Source organism: Neolamprologus multifasciatus, chromosome 11, assembly GCF_963576455.1.
Source record: "Neolamprologus multifasciatus chromosome 11, fNeoMul1.2, whole genome shotgun sequence".
Classification (NCBI taxonomy): Eukaryota; Metazoa; Chordata; class Actinopteri; order Cichliformes; family Cichlidae; genus Neolamprologus; species Neolamprologus multifasciatus.
In genome coordinates, this window is record NC_140449.1 from 17478252 (window position 1) to 17498505 (window position 20254).

Genomic DNA, 20254 nt, shown 5'->3' on the forward strand with positions numbered 1-20254 from the left:
ACTGCAACAGTGACAGTCTGTCCTGGCCATCTAGTGTTTATTTGCTTAATTGCACCGAGCCTCTCTTTGAAGCCTGGAAATTGCAGCACAGAACAAAGAGTTCACTGTGTTCCGTGCAGTTTGTGGCTATTATTTGCCAGTGGGGAGAAATGAGCGTGATTAATAGTTCATTATGGAATACATGTTGACAAGAGGCGCTGGCAACAAAGAGCGTGGGAATAATAATGATGATGATGATGATGTCCTCTCACAGTAGCGCTGCAGTCCAGCTCTGCCAGCGTTGTTTACTTGTGAGCGGGGCAGTCCCGGGTAATTTTTGGGAGTAACTTCAGTGGCACCCCGCCTCCCCCTCCCCCTTTCATTCCTGAGGCAAGACCAAGAAGAAACCGACTTGGTCCAGGCGGGAATGGTGAACGGTCCACACAGAATGCAACCCAGACGGCTTCATTTTTAATCAAGTCATAATAGAAGGTTTTGCATGCATTGTATTTATTTATTTTTTGTGCGTGTTTAACGTAGGGAAACTTTTTTTCCTCCCCTCCAAGTAAAGTTTAGCTCACTGAGCGAAAAGTCTCAACTCACATTAGAGTTTCCAGGAGGCGGATATACGGTAAGTTCACTTTGACTTGTGCTCTGCTGAAATTAATGCGTTTCCTTGAACACGACTTTTATATTAACTTTTATATTAAGGCAGGTTTTAATAAATATATTAAATAAATTCTGCACGCAAAGTCTTCATAAACAGGACCCCGTGTCAGCATCGTTTGATTGGTAGATATGTTCTTAGAAAGATATCGTCTTTCTTCTTGGTTTCTCCAACGTTGTTTCCACCACCACCCCCCAACTAAATGCCTGCGTCCACCATGTGACCGTCTAATTAGATAAGCCATCGCTCATGCTTCTCTCACGCCTACGCGTTCTTTGCATATACCTGCAATGCTTCTGTGCACTATGAAAGCCTTTTTCCCTGCTCATAAATTTGCTCTAACTTCTACGTGCCACGGCATCTGCCAAGTTCACTGGAGGCTCGTTTTTGCGCTGAGCCGTGAGTTTGTGGCCAACAACTTGTGAAATGTCACTTAATCTGTAACAATCTGAATGGCTTCAATTGTTGAGAACTCGCACAGATGTCAGAATATCATAGTTTTTCAGACTATACCTCACAGAATAAACTACGAAAGGAAAAAACCTCAAGTGTTGTTCCTTGGAAGTATGGTGATGCAGTCTGTTTGGAGTCTAAATATACCCCGTAACGGTTTATGTAAGTGAAATGTAAAACACAAGCTCCTATTCCTAATTGCAAACAGTCTGTGTTAATCCCACTTTATTATAACCCATTATAATTCATTTTACGTGTTGCTCTACGGGCTTCTTTCCTGTCTCCCCATTATATTCCTCTCCATCACTCAGAAGGCTAACAAACAAGATTATTGGATTGGCACTTGTTCGAATAACTCACCCTGTATTTGTTTGATTAAACCTGATTGGCAGGCCTTTGTTGTTAATCCTGCTCCCAGGGTTGAAGTGTTCATTTCTCTCCATTCCAGCCTCCAGGCTCGTGTTCACACCCCCACTCTAGTCATGCATGAATCCCCATCAGTGCTTTGGGCCAGGGAGGGAGCCATTGGCTCTGCTAACATAGGCTTTGATCTTTGCATTGCAAAAGATGTTATTTCATGGCTTAGATTTTCTATGACTGCAGAGCTAAGCTTTGCGTACCTGCATTACATTTTTTGTTGTCCTGTTTTGGGATTTTTTTTCTTGGTAATTAGGGCTGTGAAGCAAACAAAATGTTGCCTCATATACTGTCTTGAATGGACCTTCAGCCCATTTCCAATCATGAAGGGTGGGATCTGGTGAGATCTTAACCTAAAACATAACCTTACACATATGGGTGTAAGATAATCCCAGTGTACTAGGTAATATATAGACAGTAATGCTTCCCCCAAGGGTTTTGCTCCACTTGTAAAGTAGATGACCCAGCAAAACCAGTCCAAATCCACTGACCAAATATCAAGTGCAACTCAACACCAGGCTGGACTGGTACCCCTCCACTGCTGAGCTCCATATTCTGAGGGGCTGCGCTTGAAATAGACCCTCTTCGCTTACCCAGAGTTAAGGCACTATGTTATTAAGACTCCCATACAGAAAACATCCATGAGCCTGTTATGTGGCATCTAGCTGAGAAAGAGCATTGTTTCCCTACCAGGCATGGTGTCAATGATTTTCCGCGTGAAACTCAGTTCAATTTAAGCATATACTATTGTGAAAACAGTGCTGAACTTCATCGAAAGTGGCTGATTCTCCGTTAGCAGAACAGTGTGAGCAGCTGATTTATTTTAGACTAGAGGATGTCAGATATTCATGAAGAAAGATTTCATTCGGATTAAATTAAGCTTCTTCATAACCACACTAATAAGACTATATCAATACAAGTTGTAAGCAGGGTGCTTCTATAGTTCTACAAAAACACCATCTGTGAACTTGGAGCATGTTTTGGAAACACAAAAAGTTATCTTTCGCTTGCCTTAATTGAACACAAAAATATTCACTAAAAGTCCAAGCTGGTAAAAGCATCTGCTGTAATCAGTTCTCCCAAATCGTCTTGGAATTAGACGTTCTTGTTAAGGAGATGAGATCTGAAATGAGGGTTGTAGAATTTGTTCTTCTAATGTGTAGATGCGTAAATTATGCCTTGATCAAGACAACTGATGATGGAGGCTCTTCTTTTTCATCTTTCCGCTACTCACTTTGGGGTCGCCACAGCGGATTACCTTGCCTCCATATTACCCTGTCCTTAGGATCCACTTTTATCACACCAAGCCTATGCATAACCTTCACTACACCCATAAAGATTTTCTTTGGACTTCCTTTGTCTTTTTCTCCTGCCTGGCAGCTCCATCTTTAACATCCTTTGTCTAATAATATCACCAAATCAGTACTGTCTTGTAAACCCTCCCTTTCACTTCTGCTGCTGTTCTTCTCTGACTATCTCCACCCTGCCTGTACTCTCTTCTTCACCTCTCTTGTGCACTCTCTGTAGCTTAAAATGGTATTATTTGTTTGTCCCACTTGTCTGTCTTTCATTCACACAGATGTGTTATTTCTTCCTCTTTTCTCCAATGCATACCTCTCCTTCTCCAGGCTAACATCTGATTGAGGTTGTTGCTAATAAAGAAAGTTGTTTGAGTTACTTTTTTCAGCCTGCACTGTGAGGGATCAGGATTTTTTTTTTTTTTTTTTCGGTTACAACTGTGTACAATTGGTTTAAGACATTTATTGTTTCCTGTTATTGTGATTTCACATCCTGACACAGCCCTTTCTTGTTTGACTTTTCCAAACAGGTACAATGGATCTTGTGACTCTGGTGGCATTCAGTTCCTGGCTGGCTCCTGCGCTTGGTGGGTATTCTTCTCACGAGACCTTCATCAGAATTACGTGCTTCCCCCCTTTAAAACAAGCATGACCTTCTTCAGTTGCTTCCCCTTTCCCTAGCTTTTGCTTTAAGTCCTTCCATGCTAAATGAGCTGATGTGTCTGTATAATAGGATCAGCATTTGGAAGGGAGGTGTTTGGTAAGTTTGCGTGAGTGGTCACTGACGAAGCATGAACTTTCGATTTGCTTCTGTTTAATGTTGCATGCATAATTGTGTGGCACTTTAACATGGTCAGATGTTTATAATGTCTAACATAATTTGCATACTTAAACAAAAATCAGCTAAAATCTTTCACCCCAGTGTTGTACACAGAGAAAAGGCCGTGTCAGACTAGTGTAAATGTTTCCTTATACAGCAGTTTGAATAAATCGGTTATTCAGACTGCTGCCAAGTTTTCCATTGTTAATGCAAGCTCTGGTCTCAGAGTTGTTTATCCGTGCACCCCGCATGCCATCGGCTGTGCTTGATCTTAAGCAGATCTTCTTTGACTTTTATGTCCAACTCTTGGGTTAGACCTTATTTTGGAAGACTTGTCGGCATCAGTATGATAGAATGTGTTTCTGCTTTGGTGAGGAAAAAGAATAATATTAGGATTTACTGCCCAAGAACAAGGTCAGCGTTAACTGTGTGACTTTCACCCTTCCTCTCCAGCAGCCAGGATGCAGTAGAACAGATAACATATTACTGAGTTCAGGGTTTCAACCGCATCAGTCTTATTTGTAGCAGTTCATGTGATTCTTTCAGCAAGTGTCAGAAAAGTCTCTAAGCTTAAACTTTAGAACAGAAAGCTTTTACTCTTTAATAACTCTCCGCTTGCCTTATCATGTCAGTGCTTTCAGCATCGGCTATTATGGTCGAATATTGTTAATGATAACCGTTAAAAATAACGCGTTAATTATGCAAAATGTTGCCTAACACAAGTATTTGTGTAGCGTTCTCTTGTGCTCCTCCAAGGTTACACTGTTCTCACTCGGACCACTGACGCTCACATAAACAGTGCCTGCTTTCTCCTTTGTTATAATGAACAGTGTAGATCTGAAAGTCTGCAGCCAACTTTTTTTTTCTCCACATGGAGGCAGAGATGGTGTTAGAACAGACCGATCTGAAGTTCCCCGCATTAGTGACAGAGCACGGATTAAAACAGGGCGATGAAATAAAAATACTGGGGTAGAAGAATAAGCACAGTTATTATTTTCCGTTGTATTGGGGTGGGATTTTTTTTTTAATATCTGGGCTACGAGCATTTTATCCTCTGCATTTCTTGTGATGTTTGAGACTTAAATAGAAACTGGTCCTCCTGCCAATAACTGGAACCCCTCTAATCCTGATTTTATTGATTTGAAGTTGGGTCTTAACAGTGTTAACACGCTGTTCCCATGAGAACAATTTACAATGCGTGCATGTTTTGTTCTGTTTTGTTTTAATTAAGGAGCCAGCTACAAAATGAAGACCTTAATTAATAGGCGCTGTTTCAGATGTTTGCTCAACCCAGTTTTGTCTAACAACAGCCACTCATTTGCTGACATGCACTTATGTAACCTGCTGAATTTCTTAATAAAGGTCAATGTTCTTTGCTTTCTCTCTCACAGTTTCTGCAGCTGATGATGACAAAGGTGGGTATTGTGGGTTTTTTTGTTTTTTAGAAAGTCAAATTAGCTTAATCTAAGTACTCACTGTAGAGCATTTACTGTAAACTGGTACTTGGCTCATAGTGGTTAATAATGCTCTAGAACTGCTGTCATATTGTGAGTACTCGCTGAAGCGTGTCAGTGCGTAAATCTGCTTCTCATTTGTTTCCTCTTTTTTGCTTTCTTCTTCCAGACTACGACAGGGATTTTCAATACGGTGAGGGCTGAGCAGATGAACTTGGGCTTTTAATGATCGACCCTCCACACAGGAAACATCTGGGAGGTTGAGATGAGTTTACATTTTTCACTTGTTTTTTCTCCAAAAGTGATGGAAAACTTCCACCCTAAGGCCAAGCTTCTGGAGTAAACCCAATGTAAATACCGAGCACTGTCACGGCTTTTTAGTTGACCCAAAGGAACAGAGTGTAGAGAATGACTGAACATCTGCATTTTATATGCACTTTTATTGTGTTTTGTTCTCGAGGGTAGGGGGTTATTAGGTAGTTTTCTCATGCCCACAGTGTACTATTCCACACAATTGCCTCTAAAACGGTGATCAAAACGCATTATTTTCACTGGGTAAAGTTTTTTGTTTGTTTTTGTCCACCTTGCTTTTTCCTCCATGTGTTTCTACTTGCTTCACTTACTTAAGGTCCACCAAAGTGTTTCCTGTTAAAATACACTTGGGCACAGCACTAAAATAATCAAAATGCTACACTACAGGAATAGACTTTCCTAAGAGCAGTTATCTGATGTTTAACAGACAATAACTGTCTGTTATTGCATAACAGACAGTTCTGTTATGCAATAACAGAACTGTCTCAGGGAAAATATTGGTGGAGAATGAGTGCACTGTGATGCAAAAGTACCACAATCATTTGTATATACAACCCTAAATTTGCAAAAAAAAAAAAGTTGTGACAGTGTGTGAAATGTAAATAAAAATGGAATCTACTGATTTGCAAATTCAAATTAAATTATATTTACTCATTTTGAATTTGAAGGCAGCAACACGTCTCAAAAAAAGTTGGGACGGGGACATGACGTTACCAACGTGCAGCATCCCCTCTTCTTTCAACAGCAGGGAAACATCTGGGAATCGAGCAGACCAGTTGCCGGACCTTTGGGAGAGGAATGTTGTTGACATGGGATTCTAGCAGCTAAACAGTCCTGGGACTTGTTGACTGTATTACTCATTTTGTGACAGGCTCTTTTACAATGAGTGTAATAGAATCAGAGATTCAAGCTTTTGAACTGAGCACTGATACCAATCCAGATGTTTCATACCTGTCCTCTTTAGCCAGGGGGCATGGCATCCATGTTTTCCAAAAAGAATTGAAAATTCGATTTGATCACATAACGGTTTGGCCAAGACAAGGTTTCTGTGGAACCCGACCGTTTTTTTGGATGCGTTGCTGCCATGAAATTAAGAATGAGCAAAGTTTTTAATGAAATAGTCAAAAATTGAGAAAAAGCTTTAGAAGTTACACACTACACTTTTAAGAATCATAGTTCGTACTGGCAACAAGAGAAAGTGCCATTAAAACCCCTGCTTCTAGGTCAATAGATTTATCTGAAGTTCAAAGTGATGATGTTGTCATGGGATACTGTTTGACTATAGTTGCATTATTTTTTATGACTTTAATTGCATTAGAGTAACAGGTAATAACTATTTAAATCCATAGCAGTTTGAATACATGTACAATGTACCGTAATGAGTGTTTTTGTTCTTTTTAACAACAAAATAAACTTGTGATCAAAACGTTTTTTCACTTGATATTTATTACTAAAGATTTTAACACATTTTACTAAACCATGAAATGAATGTACATGTATTATATACAAATAAATACAAATAATTACTAATTAACAATACTCAAAATGATGTCACGTATAATTAAAATATACCTATATTAAAGTATATTAAAATATATTAAACAGACCTTTCTTCTTTTGATGTTTTCTCGCTCTCTGCTGTTTGTCTCACGCCTTGCTTCCAGACTGAAGACTTAAAACGTTACATCATATAAATCTGCAAACACTACAAAGTGTTTTTAGTTTTTTTGTTTTTTGTTATTTCAGATTATGAATCTCTGAGAATTGGTGGGCTGGTTTTTGCAGTGGTGCTGTTCTTCCTGGGCATCGCAATCATTGTCAGTAAGTGCATGGCCGTCTAAAGACACAGCAAGAGTGCAAATGTGTAAACGCGAAAGTGTAAGTGGATTGTATTCCCTGTGTGCGCAAACTCACCTCACACAGTCCCCCTGTTTCTCTCAGAGGTCTCGAAGGGAGCCACACAGATGCTTCTGGTGCAGCCTCAACACATTTATGCTCCTTGCATCACAGCAATTTGGCCTTTATATCTGAAGTCAGTGTCTTTCCAAGGGTCCTCCTCCTACCTGCCAGCACATGCTGCTGTTGCCACTGGGAGCCCTGAAACCAAAACCTGCCAATAAATTATTCAGTGGCAGTCACATGCTCGGCCACACTCTCTGCCTGCCTCTGTTAGTAAAAAGCAGAGTGGGCTTCCAAGTGCACTTTGTGAAGGTTTTAGTATTAGTATTTACTATATGAGTTATGAAATTATACATAGAAATAGCAGTCATTGATGGGTCCTTTAAACAGAGAGGCTAACCAAAGACGTTTATGCCATTTGTTTAAGAAAAGTACAGATTTTATTTAATTGAATAGAAAATAAAATCTTCAATGACATTTCAGAATATACATAAAATGCACCTATACATATGTGTGTGTGTGTGTGTATATATATATATATATATATATAGAGAGAGAGAGAGAGAGAGAGAGAGAGATAGATATATACATAAATATACACATATATAGATAGATATATAATTTGTCAGAATTATTGAATAAAAGATAGGTTTCAAGGTACTCACAGTTTGCGATACATAGGTCACAGGCTTAATAATTTTTCAGATATTTTCTAAGTGCTGCAGCTTGACAGAAAGAGATTTAAGAAGGATAATAAAAAACTGTATCATCTCATCTCTGCCTCATTGAGATTAAAAGCGAACTGATTGCTAAATTACAATTTATTTATTTTTTAAAGCGAGCTGAGCACTCTTGGCTTGCACGTACCATGCACCACTAATTCTACTAGCCAGAAGTTATCCAGCGCACCGCCACATGTATTTTTAGTTAAGCAACCAAATATTTGGGGGGATTTTGGTGGATGAATATAGTCTTGGGTTCAGTCCAAGTAGCTGGAAGCACATAAGGCCTTCCTAGGCTTGCAGCCCAGACGTGCTTATGAAAATGAGCTTGAAAGCGAATTAATGTATCTTTCAAGGCTTGGAGCAGTCTCCCTCTTTTAATACTTAAGGGTACAAAGCTGACTGCTGTGTTTGTATAAATTCTCTTAACATTTGCTTCTGTGCTTTTTGTAGAAAAGCCTAGTGTTGTTGATACCAGCCCTGTGTAATTCTTTTACTTGTGATTCTGTCTAATTTTTCTTTTTTTAAATAACAGGCCGAAAGTGTACCTGTTCAAAGAGAGACAACCCAAGGTAAGTAAACAAACATTTTTCATTCTGGATGCACGCGATCAGTTTTTTAAATGTAATTCTGTTTTGTTATGTTTTCAGACCCAGGGGTCCTGATGGGCAACCAGGTGTTCGAAGAGGTAAATGGTTCCTTTCTTATATAATGATTATTCTTTTTCCTTTTTTTTCCCCCACTGACCATGTAGTAACATAAGACTCTTTCCACAGTTTAACAGACATAGATGCACAACTGGTAAGTATCCTGCAAATCATGTGTGAATCACCTTTAAAGTGAAGCTCAAAAATAAATAATTTCTGATAAGTTGAACTGAATCCTTTACCTCTTCTGCAGTTTTGCTGAATGTTGCCATTAGGTGGCAGCAAATACTACGTCAGCGGCAGACAATCTTTCCATGAACACATGAAGCTATCTACAGTTACATAATGTTACAGTTCTCCTTTTTTTATGTTTTTATCTCCTTTCCATGGTAGTAGATATTGTGCCAACTTTATATGATGGCGATAGTGTTGTTATCGTTTGTATTTTTGAGATTTTCCACTTCGATGCAGGATAATAAAGCAAATGTTTGACACGATGTTTTACGTTTTTATGCGTGTTTATTTAATTTGGCGCCACTGCAAATTTAAACCAGTGAACTGTACTGTACCACACCGCACCCCTGATTCTGCTGACACTGCAGCCAGCTCAGTTACACATGCAGTAGTAACAACCAGCAGTGTGTGCAGAGTGATTTATGCCGCGTTTTGCAGCTTTTGGAGTTTCTTCTTTTTCTTTTTGAAAAAAAGGCTTTAATTTTGCCTGTTTCTGTGTTCAGTGCTGTTTATTGGCAGATTTTGTACCAGTATGAGTCTGCCAGCCTCAGTGAACATAAAAGCTGCAGATGTAGGCTGTTTTTTTTTTCCCTCCCTGGAGTTGCAGCAATGGGATGACTGCACTGCACAAAAGACACAATGTGAGGCAGGAGCTGGGGTTTTTATGCATGCAAGCTTATATACTCTATAGCAGAAAGTTAAGGGTTACATATAATGATTGCTGAAACAAAATGATGCTACACAGAAAATAACAGCAACTCTCCACCACAAACTTAGACACAACACAAGGCTGGGGTCCTTAGCAGGTAGTAGAAGACGGCATAATTACCAAGCCTACCAATTATAAAATTATATATTTATTTTAACTTTGGCTGGATCATTAACAGTATCCCATGTGTGAGGCAGCCCTGCTGCCTTTTTTTTTTTTTTTTTCATTTTGCACCACTCGGTTAGCATGCAGTGTTTCACCATAACCACCAGAGGGACCCTCCTGAGTTTATTGTTCTGCCTGCTGTGCTATGCTGCTCCCACTTTTCGCATCCAGTCCAACACTGCAAACCAGCACCTGAGCTCATCTTCACCTCTGCACTGCAGCCATGGACACCACAGGTTTGTTTCTTTGTTTGTTTCCTGTTAAAATGAAACGCGTGCAAAAAGTTATTTTGCAGATCAGGAGCAAATTGAAATCACTGCTTTCATTTTCACACCTATGTTTATGCTGTTCCATTGCTGCATTGTTTGCTAGAGTTGTGGGAAACAATTTAACTGCTGATGCACGGAGTGTCATAACACAGGGAGTTCCTGAGTAAATGTCCCCGCTGGAATGGACAGATCAAATATTAAGTACTTCTCTAAAACAGTTCTCGGATTTTGTGGAAGGGGGGAACCTGTGGAAAGTAAAACTGTCTGCTCAGCCACTTGCTGAGAAACTGAGGGTTCCGCAATATGCAAGCTGCATTATTGGCATCCAGACATCTTAATTGCTTAGCACGGGCTTGCTCGTTTATGTTTCTAAAAAGTCACTATATTGATGAGGGGTGGACTCCTTAAATTGCTTATTTTAGTTTATTATTATTATTTTTAAATATCCCCCTAACTTCAAGTTCTTGTTTAACTCAATTTAAGATCTTTTTATCCTCTGCTGCTGGGATGATACCTCTGTATACTGCTGCTGGCTTCTAACCCATTTTTTCTGCTGAGCCAAGATGCTGCAGTCAAGGGGGAAAAATACTCCTGAGGAGTTGTCTGAGCCAATTCTGCACACTGGGAAGCTAAAAAGCTTGCTTTCCCTTGTAGTGCATTAAAAAGCTTTGTGATAATCCCACTACTGTTGTGGCCAAATAAACACTTTTAAAATGTGGTTTATAACTTGACACTCTTTCTTTGCAGAAACAGTGTTTCCAGACCAAAGCGACTTCGAATATGGTAAGATTTATGTTGTTTATTCATTTCAAAGACCAAAGCCAAATGAGTGTTGTATTTCTACTGATAGCATTCTTTAAATACACAATAAATTCCTATAAGTGTTTCGTGTGTGGTTTTTGTTCCTTTTAGATTATGAGACATTGCGGACAACAGGGGTTATCCTTGCTGTCATTATGTTTGTCTCTGGCATATTAATAGCCCTGAGTAAGTTTAGACTTTAAAATATCTGTAAAAATATATATGTAATGCAAAGGCTTAATAACATATATCAATATAAAAGTATTGTTTTGGTAACTCATCTATCATTCCTCAAACAGGTAAAAAATTCACAAAATGTGTAAAATCCTCATCCAAGTAAGAGTTTAGCAGATGATCCCCCTGTGCATGTTGTATGAATTTGCCATCTTTTTTTAAATAAAATTAAAAAAATCCTACATTTCCCCCCCTATCCCTGCACTGGATGCCTCTTCTCAAAATGCCCCTATTCTGCTCTTTGCACACACACTTCCAACACATTTATGAGATTACACAGATGTGGCAAATCACATGCGCATAGTAAGCATTTCTAAATGGACGCATCACACTCTTCCTGTGTTGGTAGTGAATGGGCAGTGTCGATTCTCAGATTGTTGCATGCTGCTTGTATAGTAAGACTGGAAGAAAGGCGAGGGCTGCTGTTTAAATGGGGCAAAAGCTGCATATTGGTCTATAGTTACACTTAGAAGCCTGTGGCTTCAACTGCATCTAGATCTACCTGATATTGCAACCCCGATAATGGAAACACGTCAAGTTGAAGTTGTTGCCACAGTATTCGAACCGCACGAGTATGTTTTTATTGGAATTATTGATGAATTTAATTTTGAAGTCACCTCTTGACTAATTTCCTCCTTTGTTTTTCTAATTGCAGTTCCAGCTCATCTGGTACTCAAATCCCAAAGACAGAAGGTAATTTCATTTATCTAGATGGAACTGTTTAGAGTGACTGTGTGCGCTAAAACTTTGCTATTTTTCCATTATTCTGACTTATTTCCTTTTCTTTTGCAGTACCTCCTCCAACTGTATAGGCATTACAGCACAAGCTTGAAAAAAGAAACAGAAGCCCATGCTAGCAAATAGATACAAGTAGATCAGCTGTGTTGGTGGCCACTCCTCTTATGGAGAACATACCTCTGATGGGTGATTGATAAACAGGGTTTTCTTATACAACCTGACCTCATCCCATATTATTTGGCAAAGCTACAAAACATCTGTCTGTAGATTACTCTGTGTAGTGTTTAAGATGAAAAAGAAAAGACAAGGACACTCAACAATGTTCACATCAAACACAGGAAACGGGTGTGGTTCCTCTTCTACATCTTTTACTGTTGTAAAACAATAAAATCAAGAGCATGATTACAAAATTAGAAATGTGTCCATCATGTGTACAGCAAATGAAACTGCATTCATTGAGCCAGTTTAACAGTCGTCTTTATGATTTACTCTTTTTTTTTTTTTTTCCCTGCGCAGGATCTTTCAAACAGCAGATCCAGCTGGTAAACCAATCGATGGAAAAACCAAATCATAACAAATCAAAATTTGCAAAATGAAATAAATGAAAAGCCAACATTCATTTTGAGGTTACCTTTACAAATATAACAGAGCTGATTCAGTTCTAAAGCAACAGTATTCAATTCCCTGTAAAGGCTAAAAGGGAGACTACTTTCAAATGGATCCCATCTACTCTTGTTATAAGAATGTCAGAAATTATTCTCATGTGAAGCAAGAGTGTAGAAAATGAAAAGCATGTTCATGAGAAATGTTATGTGGTTTTGTTGTGAGATTTCCTTTGTGCTTTACAGGAATTTACAGCGTGTCTAATATAAAGGATGACACATAAGTGAGAGGCTTACTTGTCACTCAGATTACACTCATTTAATCTGTGATTAAGTTTCACTGTCATTGCAGTAAAGGTTGGTTGAAATTGGCCTTGAAAAATAAATACTGTGTGAGTGTAAACAAAAGTGCAAGCTTCTTATGTGTTGCTGTATTTTCCATGCTGCTAATTTCTGAAGCTGAATGTAAACGGGACTGTTCAAAGGGTACCCCGAAGATCAAAAGAACCTGATGGAATTTAAGCACTGTTATCGTCCTCACACTCATGACTCATGAGTAAAAAGTACAGTCAGTCAGACAATTTGTCACCACACTTACTCATGTAATGCCTCTTCGACAAAGAAAAAAAAAAAAACATATTGTCTGTCACAATCATTTTTAAAAACAGAGGTTTTACCCATAAAGTTTCCTTTTCCACAAAGGAAAGTGCACCTGAGGTTACACAAATATGTATGATGCATACAGAAAGAAGGTTCAATCGTACAACAGATTATTCTCATTCCAAATACACATAAAGCACACATACTGATTGATATGACAACCATCACTCATTGTATCATTATGATAATATTTCAACGAGGGGGATTTGAGACAACAAGAAGTCTTTCAGGGACATTGTCCTGGAGCTTATTTTCACGATTTCACAGAAATCAACATAAAACTGGGAGTTTAGCCTAACAGAAAAATAAATATTACTCCACCTTCGACTACTACTTTTTTTCAATAACTAATGCTAATGTTTTGTAGTTCTGTTGTTTCATTGCAAAAATGTTTAAAAAAAATAAATATGTTACTTAAAAACTTTCAAATGCATGCCTGATTTCTAGCAACAGCGTTTCGTGGAAAAGTCTTCACAGAGATATCACATTTCGGAATGAATTCCTTCACTCACAGAGGAATACTTCTGCCTAAGAGTAGTAAATAAATAAAACACTACAGTTTTACAGAAACTAAATACCAAGCAAATTTGAAGCTTTGGAATTAAAGCATCCTTTGTCTATTGCAATGTGAATTACACAGCAATTGGAGATTTATATACCAAAGTAGTCTTGTTTACTCATCAATATATAGGCTGGATACTCCCAGAGTGTCATCAAAATAAAACGTAAACCCCCCTTCTCAACAGAGGAACTATCTTAAAGACATATTCCCTCCAAAATGGGACTACAAATGATCTGAGTTATTCCTGGTCCTGCAAGGACACGATACGTCGACGAGAGGAGGCACTTCGTTTCTTCAGCATGAGCTTGAGCTACAAGTTAGGAGATAAATTAATATCAGTAAACTGAAAAATCAAGTCAATCGCAAAAAAAGAAAGAAAAAAAAAGTGAAGATATGGGTGATTACCTGTTCTCCCAGCAGGCCGCTCTGCAGCAGGTGAGCTGGCTGGTCATTCTCCAGATTGCGGATGCTGGGATCAGCTCCTTTGCTCAGCAGCAACTGCAGGATCACCTCCTGGTGGAGGTTACCATGGAGACCGGCTGCCATGTGTAAAGCTGTGTGGCCGTGAGCCTGTGGGGGAAAACAAATATAGAAGCCGCATAACTCGGACTGTTCACAGACAGCTATAGCTGTACGCTTACACATTATGTATTTGCGCATAAACACGTGTATGCATAAAATTCTGCTCGGAGTTTCTTGTTAGTGTGGGACTCACTTTCATATTGACAAAGTCTTTCATGTTCGGCAGGGGAATGCTCAGCAGATAACGCACCAGATCAATGTTCCCCTCCTTCACAGCCAAATGTAGCACAGTCTTGTTACTTTTGATTTCCTGGAATTGGAGAATTGGAAGTAATGGGAGAGACATAATGAAACCACAAGTCAGACTAGAACCGCTAAAAAGCGTCAAGCAACAAGGAGAAAACAAAAGAGAGAACAAAGAGGGGAATGGTTGGCAGCATGACAACATCTTGGTTAGATAAAACCCCAGGTAGCTGAAAATTCTGCCTTGAAGTACAGGCCTTACTGTGTTGAACTTCACAGTTGACCTACCTGACTGAGAAGGGATGCCCCTGCACCAAGTAGCATCTGCACACAGGAGAGCTTCTCCATAGCTTTGGTCTGAAGATTAACATCTGCATGCCCATTGGTAGACAAAGCCTTCACCGTGACACTGTGAGAAATGGCTGCACAGTGCAGAGGGGTCATCCCTGAGACAAAGAAAAATATATATCTTTTAGGGGTTCCAGTAAATATGTTTGAGTTGGAGCTAAAAGCTAAGATGTTATTTTACCTTCAAAATTGCGGGCCTCCAGGTTGACGGCCGGCCTGCTCGACAGAATCGCCTGCAGAAACAGATCGCTGATTAGATCTCCTCACTCTTATCTTTGCTTGTTTTGTTTTATTAAGTCATGCCAAAGTCATTTAGTAGTTACTGTAGCTTTACCCGCAGAACCCCTGGGAATCCATAGTGGGAAGCCAGATGAAGAGCGGTTTGTCCATTAACGTCACAGGCGTTGATCTCCGCTCCCAAAGACAGCAGATCTTGGACAATGTCTGCCTGGTTTGCCGTCACTGCCACCAGTAAAGCAGTCTGCACAAGCACAGGTAGTATACACATGTATTTTAAGAGACCATGTCAACAACAATCAAACTGAATGATGTTTTTTTTGTTCATACCTTTCCCTTGTGTTCTTTTGCATCAAGTCTCCCTATATCCCTCAGCCTCTCCGCAGCAGCATAGGCACACTCTCTCAGTCCCTTGGCAGTGTAGATGTGCAGGATTCTGATAGAGAAAGAACACATCACAAATTAGTTATGAATGAGGCTACATAATTGTGGTAATCCCCACAGCCAATTTCACTCTATTTTCTCTCACGAGTTCACTTGTGACAAGGAATAGAATTTGTAAGATTGTAATTGTCACTGAGCATGAGTGGCTGACTCATTTTCATATTTAGGTTTTTTTTTTTTTTATTCATCTGTCTAGGAATACCAAATGGGTTCTCACTTTGAGCTCACGACTGAAAACGAAACTGTAGGAAAGTAAATAAATTGTGTACTTGTGTTCAAAGAGTGCAATAAAGTTATCAGCGGGGGTTTGTGAACACGCACCGCATTGCAAAATATCTAGAAGAATTAACACTTACTTGTATCGTAATGTTTGTAATGCAGGCTAGAACTTAAAATTGAAACCTCAGTCCACATTTCCTACTGGCAAATTGACTTTTATTCTCTGCTTTAAATCTCAATAGCCGGTATAAACCAAACACTCCCCGCTAACACACTCATGATCACTCACGTGTCTCCGTCTTCATCCTGGCAGGTAGTTCTGCTGTAGTCCATCCTGCTAAGCAGCATCCTGGCTTCCTCGAGCTTGGTGGTATCCATTGTTGAACTGAAAGTCAGCTGTGTGGTCTGGCTTGGGTCCAGAAGTGACCAGGAAGAATCTGAGAGAGCCCCCAGGCAGTCCTGTGCAAAGGAATGCAGATTTTACTCAACAAACTCAAGATAGGATTATCAAACTTGCAAATTCTGCAAACAAAGACTAACACTTACATATGGCTGGGACATTGTTTCCACAAATGGATGGACTGGTTGCTGTGTGTATTCAGATGTCATTGTGTGGCTGTAGGTTGTGGTAAAGCTGGTTCCTGGTTGGTTGCCATAGAAACTGAGTGTAGACTCAGGAGCTGGGGCCCACTGCTCATAGCTCACTGCCATGTCTGAGTAGCTACTTGCTGCACCTAGAAAGAAGAAAACTTCTTTTTATCACTGAAAAGATAAAATTGCTTAAATAACAAAATCTCTGATATACTTTTGGTTGATTCTCTACTCTCTGTGTTGCAATCATTTGCAATAGTTTTTGCAATATTTGAGGTCAGTATTAATAAGAAAAATACTTATTAATGCCTACACAGCCAAAAAAAAATTGCATTTAGTCTCTAACAGAAGCTGCCCAGTCCTTACCTGTACAGGGAAATGGTTCTGATGGAGGCAATTGCTGCAAAAAGAAGAAGAAGCAGGAAAAACTGTGAACGATCAAATCCTGATAATGTAAAATTTGATGAGATGCACAGGTACTATATGTGCAGGCTTACTGTAACAGTAGCTGGAGGAACAGGACTTGTGCTGGTTGTCGGGCAGCAGGGTGGCACAGAGGACGTCTCGCGTCTTCTCTTCTGCTCCAAGAGTTTTTTCACTGTGGGCAGTGTGCAACACGGCTTCTCTTTTGGCGCTGGGAAAGTAAGTAATATGGAAATTGCTCAATTTTTCAACATACTGGCAAACCTCCTCAGTCCTTAGAGCGGTTGAGCAAGCCCAAATCATGATATTCCAACCACCTTGCTTCACAGTTAGTGTGAGGTTCCTTCCTTGTCTACTGTCCCTGTGACCAGCTGTATACACCATAATGATCCTAAAGGTTTGGTCTGCCTAGCTATGCCTATATGTGTCCAAATGCAGGTCAAATTTGAATGTCTTTGTTTCTGTAGATGCACTTAGACACAAACAGAAGAGTCACCTGCAGACCCTGTGATTCCTTGTTAGCATTTTTGGACCATCAAATCGTGTAGCCTCAATTTAGCGAAGGGTGCAATTAAGGACAAATTTGAGACTTCTTAAATCTCATCCCAGTTACAGGGATCCACAACCTTTTTTGTGTTTAGATACCTCTATTAGAGAGCTCTTTAGACCTTGGCCTAATGGAGGGAGATGATGTTGCCTTTTTACTTCTTTAAATCACATGACTATATACTGGTGACATTTAATCGATATCAGAGGCAATGTTTAATCATCACTAGTCATTTGTTTGCTTTCGTCTAGAATGTCTTGGAGTATCGAAAGGTTTTCTACAGCCAAAGATACATTTTCTTTTTCTTGTTTCTTACAGACTTACTTTACAAAGATCTAAAATAGGGTGAAGATGCAAATTTTGAGATTTGAAAAATGAAAGCAGAGAACGCTTGAATAGCTGCCAATTTTTTTTTCTGTTAATCCACTAATGAATGCAATGAGCGTTTCATGTCTGGAAATATCAATTTGAAATGTTTTCCAACAAAATGACAAACTTGTTTACAGCCATTAAAACTTAGCTTATCAAAAAGTAAAACCTTCTAACGAATAAATGAAGTCTGATCACAGACAGCCTTTTTATGTCTACAGAAGTGGATTTACTCTCACTGTGTACTCTATGGAGTCTATGTGCCACTTGGCTTTGATTTGTTGAGGGTTAACTGTCAACCAGCCTAATGATATAAATATCACTGATATAAATGAAGGTTAAAGGTATGAAAGCATCAGAATAAGAAATATAAAGTGAGTCGTGAGCTTATGATTCATTTATCAAATGAATCATAAGCTGTACAACTCTCATCACATCTCATTTTCTCCACGCTCACCTTTCACATTCACATCAAGTCCATTATGCAGTGAGTGTGTTTTCCCTTTCTGATACTAAAGTATCATTTCCACTGAACAGGTAAAGGAAATCAGAAAAATAGGAAACAAATATTACAAAACAGAATTCAGATGTTTCCAGCTGAGATGTTGTGACCACACAGGTTGTTTCCTCAAAAACTTCACCCCACATGTGTAAGATAAAGTGATATTTCCACCCTGTCTGTGGAACTGCGGTACAAAAGACAAAGCTATGCAAAACCTCCTCCATTAGGAACACAGATAATGTGGCCAAGCAAACCAGACAGATTAATCAGAAAGGCTGTAGTATGGGATTACCACTGCTTATTTTCTATGACATCTTCCTGTAGTACCGCTCCGTTACGCTACACAATGGCAAACCACATCTTCCTGCCTCGGTGTGTCACAGGCTTGTCACCTCAACACGTGTAGTTGCCTTGTGCTTTCTATTGAACCATGTCTGGAAGGCAGAGCACAAGAAGTCTGCTCTTTTGTCACGTCTCTGTTTTGTTTTGTTTGAGGTTTGTGTTGTTGTTGTTGTTGTTGTTGTTTGTTTGCTTTTACGTTATGAATATTAAGCCTTGCAGGGACAACACAGCCCTGTTCACCAAAGCAAACACACAGAGTGTGCGCTTCCGGAAAAAAAAATGCAAATTCGACCACTGAGATGAAAAAAGAAAAAAAAGAAAGAAAAGATTGTAGATCTCTGTTGGCAAGCTGTGTCGCTTCTTCTCAAAGTAGAAGGAGGAAAGAAAAAAAAACAATCTCACTTCCACTTAAAAACCAGTCCTTGACAATAAGCTCATGGTGCTGTGTGTCATATGCCCCCCCCCCCCCCCCCCTTGCCACCAGCACACAATAAAGGTCACTTAATGAGAATACATGACATCAGTCTGTACATTTCAGGGCCGCAAGTTTCATTTTCAAGTTCAAAAGGTGTTACTATAGGTTACTCAATCCTGACTCATTTTAACTTTATATCAAAATGTCACCTTTGGCGCGGTGATGTAATGCTGCAATATAAGTGCATATTCTATGTTTAAAAGTATCTCTGAAAAAGATGCCACCAGTTGATCGAAGTTGCCCTGTAGGCTGCCAGACGCCAGGAAATGGCCTGGGGGACCCACGCATGCACATACATTTGGGTTTACACTAATCTAACCCCCACGCAGCTCTGGGCTAGACTGTGCTATATTCAAATAGGTTTTGTGGAAACCCCTGGACATTGAGTCATGTGAGTGGGCGGTTGGGGATTCCGACGACCTTTCTCTTTTGGCTCTATGCTCGGTGAAAAGAAAGAAGCATACAGCCAGTTTCCTCATTTTGTGGTTTAGCAGAGCTGAATATGTAATCGGTCGTGCTTGTTTTTTAAGGGAGACCATAAACAAATAAGCTTAAGCAAACAAGATGCTGTCACGTCACACAGCCTGCCTGTCTGGCACTAATCATAAAATGGGGAAATGAAAACATACTAGCATGGGTGGAGGTGTATTAGGGTTTCCCCAAATGATGTCCTGCTTGTTGGATTCACCCGAACTGTGATGTCATATATGAAAAACCAAGCCAAGAGGAAGACTAGTGCATGAAAGCACCAGTGAAATGACTGAACTCACTGTACTCTATTCATATCAAAAACACATCCCCCTATTGGCATAGCGTGGCAAACATAGTCTGACTATAAAAGCACACCAGGAGCTGAAAAAGAGAGATTCCTGCCACGTTTAGGAGGCAGCATCCCGATTAAAGTTTACAGAAAACCCTATCAGATGTGTCCTGTCCTGTTGATGACATAGGAGGTCTGTGTCGACGTAAGCTTTTAAATGACACCTCATTGTAATTCAACTCTAACACACACACACGCACAACACAAAAAAAGAGAAACAGCTTCACCATCCCTGTCTATATAAAAACCCGAAAAACATACAAAATAATGAGTTAGCGGTGTCGTCATCACAGTCAAACAAACACGATCAGGCTTCTAATCTGCCGCATCGAAAGCACAAACGTACTCACATTTATCAAAGTGCATGTCAGAAACTGTTTTGCTGTGAAGTCTTCGACAGATCGTCCGCTTGCTCGCCAACCTTTTCAATGAGGGATGACCGAGGGATCTCTGACGCTCTGCCACGCTGTAGTCTGTCTGGCTTGTTTTCTTGTTGTGATAGTGCTCCACGCAGAGCATGCAGTCCCTTT

The 20254-nt window shown here is 39.7% G+C and overlaps 2 protein-coding genes across 6 annotated transcripts; one reads left to right on the forward strand and one right to left on the reverse strand.

Moving 5' to 3' along the window:
* Nucleotides 1-265: 265 nt before the first annotated feature.
* Nucleotides 266-13104, forward strand: LOC146508107 (FXYD domain-containing ion transport regulator 6-like). 5 transcript variants are annotated; one of them, XM_085177194.1, is made up of 10 exons: nt 286-610; nt 3345-3401; nt 3548-3574; nt 5026-5049; nt 5258-5281; nt 7147-7221; nt 8557-8593; nt 8672-8709; nt 8798-8822; nt 8922-9165. In XM_085177194.1, exons 2-9 carry the CDS (start codon nt 3350-3352, stop codon nt 8800-8802), a joined length of 282 nt encoding a protein of 93 aa, XP_085033320.1. In that variant the 5' UTR covers nt 286-610; nt 3345-3349; the 3' UTR covers nt 8803-8822; nt 8922-9165. The 5 variants fall into 5 exon arrangements, with proteins under 5 accessions (XP_085033321.1, XP_085033325.1, XP_085033320.1 ...); XM_085177197.1 differs by lacking the exon at nt 3548-3574 and having other exon boundaries at nt 307-610; XM_085177195.1 differs by lacking the exons at nt 7147-7221; nt 8557-8593; nt 8672-8709; nt 8798-8822; nt 8922-9165 and adding an exon at nt 6069-7140 and having other exon boundaries at nt 266-610.
* nfkbid (nuclear factor of kappa light polypeptide gene enhancer in B-cells inhibitor, delta) lies at nt 12912-20249 on the reverse strand. Its single transcript, XM_085177186.1, has 12 exons — nt 20075-20249; nt 16744-16880; nt 16613-16646; nt 16202-16389; nt 15945-16114; nt 15323-15428; nt 15090-15236; nt 14937-14988; nt 14696-14853; nt 14358-14474; nt 14048-14212; nt 12912-13952 (listed from the first exon to the last, which is right to left on the reverse strand). The coding sequence occupies exons 1-12, from the start codon at nt 20241-20243 to the stop codon at nt 13881-13883; spliced, it is 1515 nt and encodes a 504-aa protein (XP_085033312.1). The 5' UTR covers nt 20244-20249; the 3' UTR covers nt 12912-13880.
* Between the last annotated feature and the right edge of the window lie 5 nt (nt 20250-20254).